The sequence below is a fragment of the Grammomys surdaster genome, unplaced genomic scaffold (genome assembly GCF_004785775.1).
Source record: "Grammomys surdaster isolate TR1022 unplaced genomic scaffold, NIH_TR_1.0 141, whole genome shotgun sequence".
Classification (NCBI taxonomy): domain Eukaryota; kingdom Metazoa; phylum Chordata; class Mammalia; order Rodentia; family Muridae; genus Grammomys; species Grammomys surdaster.
Window position 1 is genome coordinate 5,981,799 of NW_021604599.1, and position 18,809 is coordinate 6,000,607.

Genomic DNA, 18,809 nt, shown 5'->3' on the forward strand with positions numbered 1-18,809 from the left:
TGTCGCAACCTCCCAATTAAGACAACAGTACTGTTCACAGGGTAGATAAGGTTACTCTCTCTCTCATACCTCTGTAAATAGCCTTGAAACCCGTTACATATTGAACTTATTCTGGAGTCCAAGTGAAGGCTATGTGAAAAGGCTGAGGCGACCAATTTTCCTGGTCATTTTTCCTCACTGGAGGAATGAACTAAGGAAAGTTACAAAGTTGAACCAGAAGGTTCCATGGCAGTTGGGAAGAGAAGAACATAAGGGGCAGAGAAGCAAAGGGGGTGAGTACTGAAAAGGAGGGAGTGAACAGCAGAAAGAGATGCTGCTGCCAAGGGAGGGAAACCAGGAGAGGTTAAAGGCACAGGCTAGAAGTAAATACCAACCATAAGGATGGGACGCTGGACCTGGGGCCCAGAGCATGACAGACATACGATAAATAGCTATTGAACTGATGTTAATCCAATCCAGAATCGGGCCATGGAGCATGTGTTTGGAAAGGGAAAAGTCTATTCTTCCCCAAACTGTAATAGCAATTTTCAAAACAGCCTGAAAGGAACATTTCCAAGAGTTTATAAAAACCAAATGACTTCAAGCAAGAAAAGTATGAGTGTTTGCAGTTTTAGAGAAAAGAAAGTTAATTTCTGCAGAGTCAAAAGCATGCACTTGAAAAGAGGGAAATTTTACCATAAAGAGGATGTTCAGAAGAAAAAATGGGAAGAATCTGGTATAAAGCGTGTCACTGAGTCTGTTAAGTAGTAATAATAGAGAGGAAATCAAAGCCATGCAGCAGATGTATTTAGGCCGCGTGTTTACTTATTTTCAGTGATGTTGAAAAGCCAAAGCTCAGAGGGAGACAGAGGAGGAAGACAAGGAACACAGCAGCCTGAAAAGGGAGGAAGAAAGTGGAGGCATCTGGCCAGCAGGTGTGAGCTCCATGGGTTCACCCAGGTCCTCATGCACAGAGCTATCTGAGGGGATGCAAGGGAGAGAAAGCAGGGGCAAAATCGGCAAGGCTATAAAAGAAAAACTGCAAAGCCCACAGGTAAGACAAACACAGAACATAAAAAAAGCACACAGACTCGAAACAAAAAGAGAGTAAAGGACAGGAGAGAGGTAAAGATCACAGGAAAGAAGCCATGGGTCAGAAGAGATGCCAATCAATAAAACCGCCCAATAGAAAAGCAGGCCAGGACCAACCCTCACCCACATACTTAATTTTTTAAAATGCTTCAACCACAAAGGTTAACTAAACATGTCCTCCATATGTTTCCTCAAGTCATTCGTAGGTTTAGTAACACACAGAGTCTACAAGGGCAGAACAAACATCTAGACTAAACCTCCAAGTTAACATAACATGAGATGATTCGGTGACTTCAGTATGTCAAGATGTCACCCCATTATATGCTAGGGAAAATAAGAGCTTTAGTTCAGTAGATATTTGACCAGATAAGCAGGCACGGTGGCACGGAGAAGGAAGGAGGATGGGAGGGAGTTCAAGGCCCTTCTGGGTTACAATAGTGATGTCCAGGCCAGCATGAGTTACATGAGATTCTATCTCAACCAACCAAACAAGCAAAAGTGGAGAAGGATACAAACTTGGGGGTACTACAGATACATTATTGAATAAAAAGAGGAATGTTTCAGAATAATAAATAATAAATATGGTTCTGGGATGAGAAAAAAAACCCATCCCTGTCTGTGCATACTTGCACTGATGCTGTACTTTTTACAGAATATGGGGAACATGACATGTGGCACATATGCACAACTGTCTCCTTGGGTAATTATCTCGTTTATCTCAGTCCTGTTCCACTTTTTACAATATATTAGCACATACTAATTTGGCGACAACAACCCTCAACTTTGGCATTCTAATGTGTTCTAATGTCCTACCCTGAAATTGACTTAGAGTCCTATAAAATGAGGAAAGACCCACCCCTTTCTAAGGGTGATACTTTTGTTTTAATCGAGTATCCTCTAGTCTATATCACTTGTCTACTATGATGGTTAACTTAATATGTCACCTTGACTAAGCCACAGGTATCCAAATTACTTGGGTAAGAATCATGGATGGGATGGGGTGTCTCCAAGGGGTTTTCCAGATGGGATTAGCATTTGAATATAAACTGAAGAAAGCAGAGTGCCCTGGCCTAAGAAAGCAGCAGGCATCACCCCACACTGTAGAGCTTGGGGACAACAAAGGGTGAGGGTCAGAAGGAGGCCTGTCTTCTGACCTAGGCTGGGAATTTATTTCCTGACTTTGACTAGAGCTTACAGGATTGACTTTTCTGATTCCCAGGCCTCCAGACATGGATGGGAACTAAACCTCCTCTCCACACTGCTGACTATAAACTGTGTGATTTGTCAGCCTTCAGAATCACAGGACCAATGAACTCCTCAGGATAAACCTTGAATCTCATTGGTTCTGTTTCTCCAGGGAACCTGGATGTATCTGCTGCTAGGCATATGTATATGCTGCTCTGTGATACCATCTACAGGGACATAAAGCCTCAACTGGTCTCATGAGACAAGACCCTCAAGTGATACACAGTGCCCTTGTTGTTTTTCTTTGGTTACTGCTATCCCTCAAAGCAAACTGTCTAAGAGGAGCTTGCTTTCTCAGAAAAGCTATCCTTAGCATCTCCTGGAAGGGCTCTGGACCGAACAATACTCATGTGACAAGTGTCACCTCCTGGCAAGTGTCAAGGTCTCATAAACAGGGTGGCTAGACACTATTCTGGGAACAGACAAGCAGATCTTCAGAACCAGAGTTTGTAGGACAGAGGATCCCCAAGATTCTCTACTGCAGCTCATGCACCAAGCTGGACATAGAGCAGGATTTTTGAGACTCTGAGGCCAACCTGAGCTATCTACACATCTCAATAAAGCAGTAAGGAACGAATTCCCCCTAAACTTTTGAAAATATACTTTCTAAAGGTTTATTTATTTATGTGTGTGTATTTGTGTGTACATGCATGCTCGCCCACACAATCACGACACAGATAAAGGAAGTCACATCTCTGAAGCTGTAGTTCCAGGCAAGTGTAAGCTGCCCAATGGCAGTACTACATGTGCTCTTAGCTGCTCATCTCTCTTCTCCAGGCCCTGAAATATCTCCAGAAAAAAACTTCTACCTTCACTCTTACAGATCTAGTTTCATCAAATAAATTTCAACATTTGTAGGGAAGACTAATTTTCAATATATTGATTTGTGAGTAATATAAATTATATGAGAGATGAGGGAGGGAAGTCTCCCCGACTGAAGTACACGTTCACCAAGACAAAGTACCTTTAACCCGCTAATCCCCAAACCTGTCCAAATTGCATGGAGGACCTTTGTGTTTGAGAAAGACAACATCTTTACTACTGGGCCATCGGTAACAGCGAAAACAGAGCAGTGGAGGTATGTTTTACACCAGTGTGGGGATGGTTTTTGTTTTAGATTGGGTTTGGTTGTGGTTTGGTTTTGGTTCTTGAGACAGAATCTCCCTTATATGATCCAGGTTGGTCTCCAATGCATGATCCTTATGCTTCATTCTCTCAGGTACTAGGATTATAGGAATGTTTTTAATAACATGCAAGTTAACACAAATTTCTAGCTAGATCCTCATGTTAACAACAGGAGAAAGCTCAGAAAGTCAACAGAATGCCTGAGAAGACAGTGGAGTGGGAGAGAGAGCACAGAATCTTACCTTATGCAGTTGGTGCATGCCTTCCTGGGGGAAATCTGCAGAGCCCATTGTTGACATAGGATGTGAGACACTGGGAGGCCCAGGACTGGGCCCCATCATGCTGTGCACAGAACCTGGGGATGGTCCTGGTCCTGGACTAGGTCCCAGAATTGGTCCAGGAGAGGGTCCAGGCCCTGGGGAGGGCCCAGGATGGGGCATTGCAGCTGGGTCTGTGGGTGTGGACATCTACGCCTCCTGGCTCTGCCAGTCAGCAGAGTGACACTAAGTTGGAGAGGGGGAAAAAAGAGAAAGAAAGGAATGTTTTAAACATGATGTTAAGATCCAAATAAAACAGTTGTTAAGATCTGATGGTGCCATTTCTGTAACTAACATCAAACAGAACTGCCCCGCCTCCTCCAGATGTCTGAATGAATGTGATATATAACCCTGGGCTCAGACTTTATGAAGACCACTTGTTTTAAAAAAACACATACGTTAAGTGATTCTCCCAAATGATGAATCATCCTGGATAGAGCGAGACTTACTGGAGCAACTAAAGTTTATCACATAAGCAGAATCTAAACAAGTCTGAAATTTATGACTAAACACAACAGATACTCTCCGTTATAGGCTGGCTTAGACACCTAGGAAGTCATTAAGTCCCCACTCCCTGAAACCGCTGGAACAGAAAATCATTTACTAATGAGTATACAACCAAGACTCATTTTCTTAAAAACATCACAAAGATTTCTAGATAGCTAAAAGGGGAAAGAATACAAGTCCATCCATTGATAATAAAAAGAGAAGTCTCAATTATAAAAAAGGAAAAAAATAATACACAAGATGACACATGTCTTTAATCCTAGCACTTGGGAGGCAGAAGCAGGAGGAACCCTGTGAGTTTCAAGCCAGCCTGGTCTTTAGAGCAAGTTCCAGGACAACCAGCCCTACATAGAGAAACCCTATCTCAAAAAACAAAACAAAACCAAAACAGTGCAGGGATCATACAAGTATGGGCTTAAATATATCCAGGCACAATTACTAGGTACTTTCTTGTCTTGATATTTCTTAAAATCAGACGACACAATACACGTAAAACAACAACAAAATCCCAAACACAGCCTTACCTACTCCCCACAGCTACTGGACCTCAAGGAATCAAAATGAACACAGCTTTGGTCCTCCACCCAGGTAAGTATTAGAACCAAAACTACTTGGACAGCTAAGGCTCATGATCCGTGCTAGGCCTCTGGTCAAGGATGCAAGGGTCTGTGTCTGCGAATGGATGTTCTGTTTCTCCAGACTTAACCTCCATCACCCAGCCTCCAACCTTCCTGGCATTTCCCCAGTAGGAACAGACTGCCAGAGTCACTGCACCACAGATAATAAGTCAAAATGAGTAAATAAGATGTTTTCCAAATTCCGGCAGAGATGAAGGACCCTAACAACATAGCTGAGTACCAGTATGGTAACAATTGTTCCATGTTCAGGAGTTGCCCTGTAGGTACACGTGTACATGGGAAACATTCTTGTTGTCCACCTCACAAGACACAGAATGGCTCCCTCTAAGTGACTCGCTGACCTACCGCATCATGGCAGAGATGCAATTAGACCAGCCAGCCTAGTCGCCCATGGCTCCTTCATAGTGAAGTGGGAGGTGAAGGAAAAGTACAAAAGGCCACATCAGCTCCTTTCCTGTTTGCTTACTGAACCTCTAGAGAGGTATGCCCACAAAGGCAGAACCTTGCTCCTCACTCCTGAGGCCCTAGCATCTTCTATCTGCATGTACTATGGGCTCAGAAAATACCCGATGATAATCAGGCACGGCCATTCACACCTGCAAGGCCAGCACTTGGGATAGTCAGGAAGCATCCCTTGAGAATTCAAGGCCAGCCAGGGTGCTACAGTGAGTGAGACTATTGCCACAAAACAAACACAAACAAAAAACTCAGTGAATGAACAGCAGGCAAGATTTCAAGGGCAAGTAGATTCAATAAATTCTGTGAATAACAACTAAAGAGCATCCAGTGTTTGAGGGGTGGAAATAGAGAAATCTTTAAAAGGATTGCAGAAACATACGCAACTCTGGTGAATAAATTAAAATGGGAACTCAATACAAGTGTTTCCTCAGAGAAGGACCTGGAGTGAATTATAACCTCAAATACCCTAAGAACCAATGTTATTATTATTATTTTTTTTTATGGCTAACAAAGCAGATGGAAATAACCTTTGTGTTTACCTTCCGCCTACCTCTCACATAAACACAAACTTCTTCGGTCAGCATTTTAAACTTAGGAAGCTGACGTCAATTCACTGGGCACTACAAGTTACAATGTTCTGCCACGTATATCAACAAACTGATACACCCCCTATTTTTTTAGTGAATCAAAGGAAATTACTTAGTTCCTGTTACGGTTTGTTGTGAAAATCGCCTCCAATAGGTATTTTGGTAATATAGTACAAGATTGAACAATGAAGACTCAAACACTAGTTAGCCTGATACCTCTACCTCTTGTGTTTTACATGTTTAATATGTATAAACCCCTGATTGTGTTCTGCATGCATTATCACCTTTATCTGGAATCTCTATGATTGTGTTCTGCATGCATTATCACCTTTATCTGGAATCTCTATGATGTTGTAAAATACACACAACTCCAGAAAAAAATTCCTTCTTTTTTTTTTTTTTTTTTTTTTAGAAACTAAAACTTCTCATGAGGAAAAATATATTTGGAGGGAAATGAGAAGTTATGGAACACATTAAGTGGAATTTTAATATAGGAACGTGATTCATGGGAAACTCCATAAAAAGAGAATCTAGAGACTCATGGATGTAATGAATATATAGGTCTAAGAGAAACAGCATAATTTAACACTGGGTCATGTCAATAGGGAATGGTAAAGATCTAAGACTCTCCAAGGCAATGATGGCTGATCTCCAACTCAACTTCGAATCCGGACATCCAGTTCTGTCTCAAGTCTTGGGGCCCTGAGAAAGAACCTTTCCCATGGTGCCCCTTACCTTCCTCTAGTCTTAGGATGGGTCTATCTCAAAGGCCCCCTCCATCTACCTATGAGTTGGTATCTACCATCATCCAGAGAATCTCAAAGACCCCATTCCAATCCTGTGCTTGCTCGAGCTCCTGAATAGGCTTCTATGCCAAAGCCAGGATTGTCCATCACTCAAGCACTCATAGGAAGAAGAGTTGAGGCCAGAAGTTCCACTCTTATTCTTCCTCTACATTTCTGGTGGCAACCTTACTCCTTGGTTCAAATGCACCATGGCACTCCTTGGTTCAAATGCACCATGGCACAATCCTATATTGTTATTATAAAGACCCTTAGAGCTACAAACCCGAGATGCAAAATCTCCAGGCAGAAGCATGTTATCACTGAGTCAGCACTGAGGGCTTCAAGTCTAGGTCAGCTGACTCAGCTCTCTCCTCGTGTCCAATCAAATCCTTTCGTCCTTTTTCAAAGCACCAGATGGGAGAGATAAGGGGATGGTCCCAGGAACAGGGTGGGAGAGGAGCAGGGCTAATACCAGATGATAGGACTGTCCAAGTGATGAAGCTGACACTCGATTTTCAGTTTGCATGGAGGACAGAGTTTTACACTGCCTCAGAGAGGAACAACCTAGTCCACAGTGCTGCACCTAATATACACTGAAGGAAGTTTGCCTGGGAGAGGGCCCAGCTGTTGCCCATACACAAGCAAAATGCAGCCCCCTTCCCTCTCTGCCTTGTAACTGCCTCAGACAAGGACTCCCAGAGGGCCAGGCCACTGTGTTCTTGGCAAGAATTCTTCAGCAGTACACCCTGTCTTCTTCACCCAGACATTCTTCCCTTTACAACCGGGGAGTGTGTGCTTTTAAAAATAAAAGCCTATGGTTGCACTTCCCGCAACCCCAAACCCCAGAGTCAGCCTAAGTCTCCATCTGAGCGCCTGCATGTACATATTAAAAGGAGTTCAACTCCACTGAATTTTAAGGGCCACCACTCCAACTGTGACAACCTTGGCAAAACTTAAGACTCCTGTCTAACTGCAATCCAGGAAATTCCAAGGACTTACACATGGGTAATAATACCTAATATGCTTCGTAATAATTCTAGTCGTAAGGAGACACTGTATCAGGCTCCCATTGCAAAGGTGAAGGTAGGAAGGAACAACTTGACTTGTCCAAAGTCACATGGGTCACAGGAGCACAACTCCTCATAGAACCCTTCCTTTGACTTGTAATGCACCTACCTAGCAGGGTGTCTATCAGGGCAAGCCTACCACCACCAAATCAAGGCTCCCAGAGCCCTCTACCTTCCTGCTGAGTTTAGGGAGCTGGAGAAAGGCCCAAGAGACTGAGTTGCTGAGTGAATGTGTATTGTTCACACCAGCATGGCCCTGTCAAGGACCCCATAGTCTCAGGCTCAGAAGGGCAGCAGAGCCTTTTCCGAGAGCCGAGTACAAATACTGACAGTGCACAGAAAATGCTCACCATAGATTTCCCTCCCCCACCCCAAATGCTTATAGTTTCAAGACTGTTCCCCTTCAGACACTGTTCCTACTGAGATTCACTAAACCTGCTTTTTTGATCCAGCTGTATACCATAAACTGTGCCTCTTGGTTCTATCTGTATGTAATAAGTCCACCTCATTGTCCAGCTGTATGCAATAGCCCCACCTCTCTATATAATAAACATGCTGACTGTCCAGGGTGCTGTGGTTTCTCCGGACGAGAGCCAGGTCCACTGTTGATCCTAGCTTACTGTCTTTGCTGTGTGTGTGTGTGTGTGTGTGTGTGTCTTATCTCTTCATTCCCTCACTGCCCTTGTTTGGTCCAAATCCCTGGGAGGCACAGAAGGATGCACCCCCTGAGCCCTGATTCCCACTACCACAACTGTCAGGTCCATCTTCTTTACTGCCTTGGAGATGAAAGGAAGGAATGGGGATTCCTAAGGATACAACCAGGAGAATGGCTGGCCAATCTGCAGTCTTGACCACATTGACTTAGGGATAACATGCCTCAGCTTGAGCCCAGCACCTCTGTAATGTGTTCCACTGCAAGGCCAGACAGGGATAGAAAGTGGGAGACAAAGAACAAAGATAGAAACACAGGCAGAGGTGTTTTGCAATGGCTAGGCTTTGGCTGGGACAGTATATTTAGTTATCAAGGGATGAAATGAAGAGAAGCCAAGTGATTCCGAGATGAAGATATCAGTGCCTAAAGGCGTCCCGATGTTTAGTCCAATGCCAAATACAACGCCAATGTATTTATTCTCAGCTCTGAAGAGTGTTTCAGGAAGACGGGAATTATAGGAGATCAATAAGGACACACACACACACACACACACACACGTGCTCGTAAACCCTGGAACCCAGAACACCTAATAGGAAACTTATGTATAGATGGCAACATAAGAAAAAAAAAAGATGAAGGTCTTCCAAAACTACTATGGGTCTAGCTACATGTCCCCAAGGCAATATGGGGATGGGGGATGACACTCAAAGAAGAGTAAAGGCTTCACTCAGGGAAGCTTATTGGAGGTGTTAGTACTGTGGTCAGACTTTGAAGCTTAAAAACAATACCAAGAAGAGTTGGAGAGTGTTCAGTGACTTGGACAATACCTCCAAAACTGCCCTTGCACAGAGTTCCTAAGAAAGCTTGGAGAAAGCCCAAGTCTCCAGCCAATCTTTCCCACAGCTCACTTTACAGGAAGACTCTGAGGGCCAGGCTAAAGGTGGACCATCATAAATAAGAACTTAGTCCAAGGCCTAAGAATAACTCAGTCTTTCCCAAGCATTCTGGCTGTTACAGGAGACTTGGCAGATAAGTCAAGATAAGGGTCCTTTGTGTCGTCTGTCTGCTGACTCAGGAGCCTCTGGTCAGGAGGGCTGTGTCTCTCTTCATTCTACATACCCTTCTCTGTAGGGGAACTGGACTCCTTCACAAGAGGTAGCAACCTGCCTAGAACTGGACAGAGTGCCATTAGTGTAGGTGGATGGGCCGTACATAGGACAGCAGTGAACAGAAAGGAAATAATAAGTTTACCAGGAGCCTCCTGTTCAGGGGCCAAGAGTGTCTGCCTCCTGATGAAGCATCAGGAAGACCCACACTGCTGCTTGGCCCAAGAAGTGCAACTTTATAAATGTTTCACAATACGATTTGTGAAGGAGACAAAAATTATACAGCGCCTGAAGCTAATGCAAGTTATCCCACCCAAACCCTAGAGAAGCATCGACCACACATCCTCACGGTGATTCACATTGGCTGGCCATTCATCTCAAAGTAATGTATGTTTTTAAGAAGTGCTTGCATGAAAACTTCTCTGTTCACCGGGCTTCTGTGAACTCTCTTTCATCTTTCAATCAGGGAAACAAATTTAGGACATGGTTGAGCTGCTGCCCTGACTTTAAATAAACTGCCTTGGGACCGTCCTTGCCCAGAGTCAGACCTGGCAAAGGCTAGGAGGAAGCCTGGTGCAGGAGGAAGATAACAAACTGTGCCGCAGCACTAATTACCCTCCTACTCCAACCCCCATGGGCTCCAGGCACTGCCTGCACAGGATTCTCCCTTCACTGTATCACTCTCACAGAAACCTAAGTTACCACCCTACAGGAGTCCATTAGGATGCAGTCCACGCCAAGCCAGTGAGGACCAACAATATTCCCACATAGCAGAGTGTTTATCAGAAAACCCAAAATGTGTAAGAGACCTCTTCAATACAGAAACAACACATCTCTCTAACCCGGAACTCAGGGAATAGAGACCCTCAAAGGTGAACTCACTTCTAAAATCCACGTGAGTATACACCATTGGGCCACTGGGCATAAAAGAAACAAATCAATGAAGCCATCAAAAGCAAGTTCCCAAAGTGGGCGTCACCCTGAAGTGTAACCTCTCATACGTGTTGTAGGCATGCCTGTCCTTCCCAGATGTGGAAGGCTCTTTTCCAAATCAATCTCTTAGTCTTAGGATGCTGACAACCATCAATGGCTACTGTTAAGAACATTTCATCTATACACTAACAAGTTTTTAAAAAGGATAAAATGCATGTCTTAAAATCCGGCTGGCAGGCTCACTTTTACTCAGGAGGAAAACTCAACGTTTAGGCTTACATGTGGAGTGAGCCAGACTTATGTCTGTGATAGACAGTCTTATAGCACTGGGGACTGATCCAAGGACATGAACCTAACAAGCACACGGTAGGTAATCCTACTACTAAACTACACCTCAACTCCAACTAATCTTTAACATGCACAACGTTCCCTAACAGGGTCACAATCAGAACTCAACAGTGACTCCCTCAACTCCATGACAGTAACCATTTACGAGTCTGTCATCAACAGGTCCACTGAACCTCTTTGGGTTTCAAGTTCCTTGCCTACCACTGGATGCACACTGGAAAGCGAGTGGCAAGTTAAGGCTTGAGATAAACACGAATAAAATATAAGGTGCACAGACATCCTGAGAGTTTATCGCATACAAATGCTTGCTACTGCCAGAATCCTAGGATCTTCTAGTCCCACCTTGAACTTGAATATATGAGTTACCAGATTAATCCAAAACATCACTTTGTTCATGAATCAGTACGCTTGGCTCAGATTTTCTGACAGGGGCAGGCGAGATCGCCCAGTGGTTAAGCACACAGGCTGTTCTTCCTGATGATGGAGTCCTAGCATCTACTGGGAGGCTCAGGACTATTTACAACTTCTGTGGGCACTAGGCACAAACACAGTACACAGACATACATGCAAACAAAGCATATATTCATAAAATAATAAAATTAAAATTATAGAAAGTCAATTAGATAGATTAGATGGATAGATGGATAGTTGGATAGATGGATAGATGGATAGACAGATAGATATAATTCTGAGAGACAAGCCTCCAGAAATACTAGATAAAAGACTCATTCTCTAGCCTATGAAACATGGCTTTCTACTATTTCCAACTTTATCTTCCAACAGCTTTCCCCGCTGGGACATCTTGGTCCAGGTAACTGGGTCAAAACAGGTACAGTGGTCTTCCCAAGGCTTGTCCAAGCGTAGTCCCTGGGAGCTCAGATCTTCTTCTGATCTGAGATTATCTGTACCCACCACACCCATCTTTACTCTCATCTTCAAACCTCTGGTAAAATTGTATCTGTCCCATGAAGTCAAGAGAGCTGGTCCTGATCTGTCACAGGGCTCTGCAGTCCACTTGCTTCCTGTGTTTAGATGCTCAGGTACATTCTGGAAAAACACCACTTCTTACTGACCACTGCTTTTTTTTTTTTAAATAGAATTTTGGACTTTGCTTAATGGCATTTCAGAACAGAACAGCAAACCACAGAATAGCTGCAAATATTTGCCAAGCTATTATGTGTCCAGTTGTTAAAAAGCCTGGGGGCAGGAGAGGCTTTCCTCCCAGACCTTCAATTTCCATAGGGATGGCTCATCTCTCAGTGGGATGGCAGAAACTGCAGTGTACCACATAAATGCACAAGCATCCCAAACAAGAAAGGCACAACTGGAGTGCAAACCCACAGAGAATCCCCCTCAGGTAACATACACACTACAGATCTTCTCAGGCATTTTTTAAAAACATAATTTTAACCCCCAAATGCCAAATCCAGTATTTTGTTTTGTTTCGTTTTTTAAAGAAGAGGGGATTATAATTACACCCTTAATGGCTTTTAAACTAGGTTTTATTTCAACCTCAACTTCTGGGGATTCCATTCATCAATTACAAACCCAGACCATACTTAGATTAAGTAACCTTTTTTTGAAAAGTTTCTAAAACAGTAGTGTTTGCACAAATGTAGAATATGTACTGGTACAGGACTGGGGCTTACCCACTTAAAAATGCAGTATTCTTAGATGCTATAAATCACATAGAATTATAGCCTGATTATACCTGTCACAATGCCCCACAGCCCCCAAACAACCAGTAAAGTATTGCGATTCATACGAAGTTTCCCAAAAGTCCAGAAATAAATTGTGGGTTAAGGATGCCACTGGGTTAGTAGAGTATTTGCCTGGCACACAGAGCCCTGTGTTCTATCCTTAGCTCCAGGTGTGGTGATACACAGCTGTAATTCCAGTAGAGATACAGGAGCAGGAAGAATATGAATCCTGGGCCTGTCTGGCATACATAAGACTTTGTCTCCAAAAAGCAAACAAATAAAAAAAAATCAAAATCTACATCCTTACCCAACGCATCACTTTAGGTGATCAAGTGAGAGAATTAATGAGATGGTTCTGGACAATGTTTAAAGACCTCTCCATTTAGCTATTGGCTCCATCAGATCCTTTAGATGGTTTGCTGAAGTATAATTATTCAAGTATTTAAATTATATTTAAAAAAAAACTTTAGTACTAGAAAGTGCGGATCTATGCTGAACGCTTTCAAGGAAAGGTGCTAAAAATAATATGGAAAATAATAAAGATATAATAAACAGAGACATAAAGTCTTTCACACCCTGTTTGCTTGATTCTATCTAACTTGGGAATAAATATCTTAGGCAAATAAATATGCTCTTTCACAAACTCTGGCAAGGTATAGTATTAGACTCCTGTGTTCTCTGGTTAACACAAAGTCACAACTTTCTATATAGAAGAAAACAAACCCCTTAAAACTTCCCAAACACTCTACCAAATAAATTACCAACATCTGTATTTTCTATATCCAACTACTTATGTAATGGCTCATAATTTTATTAACTAGTTCGATATTAAAAGTTACACATACATGCACAATTTTCTGAACAATGACGGGGGAAAAATAAAAAATAATCTCCAAATCTGACTTTTCATATGAGGGGCATTCTCTCACTTGTCCATTAGAAACAACCACAGAGGGGAACTGTGACCCACAGTGTTCTGAGGACTCACATGTCTTCCTTCCGCAGCATCTTAAGAAGAAACAGTTTGAATCATAACTTCTGGTGGCTCAGGCTGGCTGGCACTCCTTCACAACACTGAGACTAGTGAACAGTCCCCAGCGTGGTGCCTGAGATAAGTCAGTAGTCCTCATGGCAGCATGTCAAAATGTCATAAATAGTGATTTATTATTTCTCTAGAGCAGCAAAAAGCTGCTGACCTAGGAGGGTTGACAAAGGCCTTGTTTACAAAGGAAGACTTCTAAGGGAGAGAAAAAACTAGAACCCCTGGAGAACAGCACCACTTCCATAATTTATGAAACTTCTCTGTTTACGGGCTTCCAAAAACACAGTGAGCCTTTAAAATGAACCGTCAAAATATTACAGTATTATACAGTATTCTAGACTCTCCAAGCTGCTCTCTAGAAGAGAAAGATGTGCTTTTGCCCACACCTGCAGAAAGGTTTATCTTCAACTTACAAAAAGAAATAGAGCTTTAAATAATTATCTGCAAAGGGATTACTTTCTAAGTATACTGTCTCAGGAATACTTTAAAAAAAAAAAAAGAAAGAATTCAAGCACTAGCCATACAAGAGAGACACTTTTATTGCTGTCAGTTCTAAGCCTCAGGTGTTGGCCAGAGCACTTTTCAAGAAACTTGATGAGAAATGTTAAAAAAAAAAAAAAGCCACTTTACAAAAGAACAAAAGCAAAGATCTAAGGCTGCTTTGAACAGGCTCTGTGGTGTTTTCAGTGAGACACCAGAGTGCAGCCAGAGCCAAAGCTGGGCTGTGAGTGATACAAGTCCTGAGAAAGGCTGTATGAGGTGGCCCCTCCTTTCCTCCCTGTCGAAGATTCTAACATCCCCAAATCCTAACTCATTTAAAAACATTCTCTACCAATATGGCCCCACTTTTAAAAGGCCCAAACAAAACCTAGATAGCCCTCTAGTCTACCTCTACCATGTGGATTATCTTTCCTTCAACCTACCTTAACAAACAGGTGTCTCTAAATCTCCCAGTTTTTCAGTAGTTAACATTTGAGGTGAAAGAGAGCATTTTGTGGTCTGTTGTTGTTGTGACATTCTTAAGGTTTTCTTTTTTCTTAAAAATTGTCTTAGTGTCTATTGACTTAAGCAAACGATGCGTTTCCTTATGGCAATTTCACACAAGTTTACAGCATACTTGAACCCAATTACCTTCTTGTTCCCCACCCCCACTTTGTGTTCCCTTCCTCAACTACCCAAAGGCAGTATTTTAAAAGCAAGTCAGCAAGCCTGGAAGAATAAAAGGGCAATTAGATTCTGAAAAGAAAAAAAGTGTGTCCTATTTGCATAATAATGCCACCTAAGAAACAACCAGGTCACGCCTCCTAACCCTTCAAGGGTTTGTAGTCCTGAAGCCAGACAGATCCGGGAGGAGGTAGCAGCTTCAGGTAAAGCCTCACAAATTGGAGGAAGGCATTGCTGAAAACACTAGAATGTGCATTTGTAAGTATATGCACACATAACATGGAGCATGGTTTTTATATTAGAAGAGGTCTCACTGTTTTCTGAGTCGTGGGAGGCTAGAGAGGAATTCTGTGCTATCCAAATCCAAGCAAGTCTCAAACCATCTTAGGTGTTCCCACAAGCAAGGCATGCAAACCAGGTGAAAAGAAGTCTGAAAATGAACTGAAACTTTAAACATTACCACACGGCGCAAAGAACAAACGTGAGTGCTTAACGTCTTCCTTATGCTCCATTGTTACACATACAAAGGAATCCGTGTCAACGTGATGACTGAAAAGGACACAAGGATGACACCTCTAAAAAACAGTGCTAGCACCGGTCACTCTGCTTGCTTTTTTTTTTTTCAAAAGCACCAGCCTCCACTGCACTGAGGAGGAGGGGAAAAAGGATACAGCCTGGCAAAACTCCCCAAAAGTTATATAAACAAAGGAGGGAGAAGCCCAGTGTGGGCTTCGCACCCATGTGCCACTAAAATTACATAACACCCGGTGCAGACACTGAATGAGGAATGATTCTGCACTACGCCCTCGCTCTCTGCCTCCTCCACCTCCCTCCTTCGCTTTAAACACTCCAAGGCCCCTCAAGAGAGTGGACCGCTTGGGGTGTTTATTTTCTTCGTGGAGTAAATCCTGCGAGAGTTGGAAGCACGTTTAGGCCCGAAGTTTGAACGTGCAACAGCCGCAGGGTGCAGGGACTCACTCTCTCCGGACCTGGAGCAGAAAGAACTGACAACGCCAGCCACCCGCGAGGCCTCCATCTCCCCCGCGCGGTGCCTCCCGCTGGAAAGTTTTCCCTGCAATCGATTGCCTGCCTGACTTTGCACTGAAGGCGAGCCAAAGATGGGAGGGGGTCGGCAGAGAAAGACCTAGAAAGCTCAGCGGGCGGCGGCGGCAGCGGGAGGAGTCGGCTCCTTACCTGGGCGAAGCTGAACGGCCAAGGGCTCGGGCTGGCGCCGCCCGGGGCTGAGAGGGAGCAGTGTGCACTGCGCGGCTTAGGCCGGCGCCCGCGGCCCGGCCCCCGCCACCTCCTCTTCCTCCCTCGCGCGCGTCATGTCACGGCGATCAAACACGTCTGTGCGCTTCGCCGCGGTGACTTCCTGATTCTCCGCCGCTCGCGCGCGCCACGCACTCGCCCTCGCCGCCTCACGCACCGCCACCGCCTCCCGCCGCCAGACCCAGCCGGGTCTGCGTCCGGCTCCCGGGAGTGCTCGGGCTAGAGATGCAGCCCGCGCAGCTCGCTACGCACTGGTCCCTAGCGCACTGCACACTCACGCCAGCCCGCCGCCCCCTCCAGCCCCTCCATCCGACTTGCGGCCCTGCCAAACTTTTTTTTTTTTCCGGGTTGATTGGTGTCCAACTTCCCTCCGCCCCCATCCCCCAGGCAGCCCTACCAGCCCGGCGCTCACCACCATCCGCAGCGAATAGCAACCGGTATAAAAATACTAATAATAATAATGTAATCCAGGCGGCGGGAGTGAACGCAGACACCCGTACCCGGCGATCTCCTGCAGGTACCGGAAACAGGCGCGAGTGCCCCGGCCGGAGCGCGGGTGTCCCCAAGAGTCCTCACCGCTGCGCCCCGCCCGACGCGGTGTCACTGCGTCCAGGCTGCGCGGCCTGGTGCGGGGCACCGGGGGGCTACTGTGCTGGTGTGCGCTTGGTGGCTGGAGGGCGCCCAGGGGCTGGCGCGCTGGACCGGTGATTTGGGGAAGTACATCGCAACACCTATGCAGATGGCGTGGCCCTGTTTTGCAACGCCAACGGGAGGGGAGGTAGCCCAGTGATGGAGGAGGAGGAGGAGGTGGCAAGGGAAGGGGTGAACTATGTTGGGATGGGAATAAAGCAAACTCGAAAGCAGGGAGCAAGAAGGAAGGGGTGAGTGTCATCGCTAGGAGGAGGCTCCCACCGGCTCACCCCGCCTCCCTCCTTCGCCACCCCTTGTTTCCTCCCCACTGCAGCCCTTCCCCTTCCCTGGCGAGCACCACGGCCGCTGCCCGGGTGCGTGCGGGTCCTGTTGTGACAGTCAGGCAGAGAGGATTATCCGGATCATGGCCTCCCCAGCCCTCAGCCGCCGTGGCTCTCCCGGGTCCCTGTGCGCCCCTGACACCCAGACCATCCCAGGCGCCCCGTGGCTGCAGCGTCCTCGGCGCTAGCCAAGGAAAGACACTAAGCAAAAGAAAAACAAACCCAGAGAGGGGAGGGGAGGCTAACGGAGCCCAGAGGACACCTCGGACCTCTTTCCTTGGGGCTTCCTTCCACCCTCAGTAATTAGACCCGGGCTGGACACCCCGAACTTCTACATCCCAGCCGGCGCCGCTGCTGGGTACCAGACAAGAAGGTCCGTGGCGCCAAGGCCATAGCCCCCGGGGCAACCCTTTCACCTAAAGGCCTGTCAACAGTCAACATTCCCTTCCCTGCCCTAGGGGACCCGGGGAGTGGAGATGACACCTCGGAGCCCAGCAGGCACCAACCCCGGCGTAGTGGCCGCCGCCCGCTCAGTGCGCTGGCCCAGACTACTCCCGCCGCCAAGATCTGCTCTAGTCCCCGCAGCCGGAGCCCTTTAAACAAGTCCCCGGGAGGCGAATAGCAGCCGTGTTGGTTGGCGCCCTGCCGCCAGCCCGGGCTCCTCACCCTCCTTCCTTGTTCCCTTCCAACTCTAAAGGGGGGAATGGCTCCGGGTGAACTGTCGCGTTTCCAGTCCCCCTCCTACCCCCTCCCCCGAGTTCCCAAGCCCCTCTCCTCCTGCCACCAGCCCTCCCCACCTCTGCTTTTTAGGGGATGGGGGAATGCAACCTGGCCGAGAGTGTGTTGCAACCGTGAGTTGGCAGCGCATCCCTGTCAACCTGCCCAGGGTGAAGGCTGTGACACGTTGGGATTTCTTCTCCTTGCCCCCCTTGAAGTAGTAATTATTACTGTTATTATTAGAACCGGGAGGTTCGATTGAAACTTTGTTTCTTCTATCGTCACCCGGGAGCTATGGTTAGAGCGTTCCACCTGAGGCCCACGGGGAAGAGGCGGGCTTTTTTGTTGTTGTAGCGGTTGGCCCGCCTGTTTGTTTTGGTCTTCGAGCATGCACAATAAATAATGATTAGGATAAGGATGCATAATCCGGGGCGAAGGCGGCGCAGTGCCGGAGGGGTTCGGCGGCGGCGGCAGCGGCTGCCGAAAGGCCGGAGCCGGGGAGAGAAGAGAAAGGAGTTGTAAGTTATATTTACCTTGCTCGCGAGCAGTGTGCTGGCTGAATCTTCCCTCTCTGAGTCACCCAGAGTACAGAAACAGAGGGAGCGAGGACTAGATTATGAATATGACTTCATTGATGACAGCCGTCCCCTCCTCTTCCTAAACTCGGGCTCCGCCCCGCGTCCCACCCTCGCCGCCTCCACGGGCGCCGGAAGACGCGCCGCAGTTGGCCCCGCGAGCCGCTCCTCCCTGCCCGGCCCGGCGCGGGTTGGCGGGACGCTCCTGTCACTCGCCCTGCTCAGCGACTCCGGGAGCGCGCGGGGGGAGGAGGGGAGCAGGGGGCGGTGTGCAAGAATGTGGATCTAGACAGCTCTACTGTATGCGTGGATCTGTGTGTGTCTGTGAGGCGCCGGCTCTCCGCCGTGTTTGTGCCTGGAGCAGAGAAACTGCGCAGGACAAGCAACCAGCCGGCAGCCCTGCTGGACTCGGGCGCCGCGCGTCCCTTGGCTGGCAGTAGCCTTCCGAGCTTCTCTGGAGAGGCTGGGGGAACCCCCGAAGCGAAGGGGAGGGCAGCCGTAGTAATAGAGCGTAGTAGTTCGGGGGAA

The 18,809-nt window shown here is 46.4% G+C and overlaps 1 protein-coding gene across 5 annotated transcripts in view; it reads right to left on the reverse strand.

The window, feature by feature from the left end:
* Smarca2 (SWI/SNF related, matrix associated, actin dependent regulator of chromatin, subfamily a, member 2) overlaps positions 1 to 18,354 on the reverse strand; it is a 166,726-nt gene extending 148,372 nt beyond the window's left edge. For 4 of the 5 annotated variants that reach the window (XM_028764074.1, XM_028764072.1, XM_028764076.1 and 1 more), the window contains exons 1-2: positions 18,240 to 18,354; positions 3,684 to 3,944 (exon numbers count right to left, since the gene is read on the reverse strand). In XM_028764074.1, the coding sequence (XP_028619907.1) occupies positions 3,684 to 3,908 (225 nt within the window). In that variant the 5' untranslated portion in view covers positions 3,909 to 3,944; positions 18,240 to 18,354. Of the gene's footprint in view, positions 1 to 3,683; positions 3,945 to 15,940; positions 16,043 to 18,239 lie in introns of those variants that run through there. The other variant, XM_028764073.1, reaches the window with a different exon arrangement.
* Between the last annotated feature and the right edge of the window lie 455 nt (positions 18,355 to 18,809).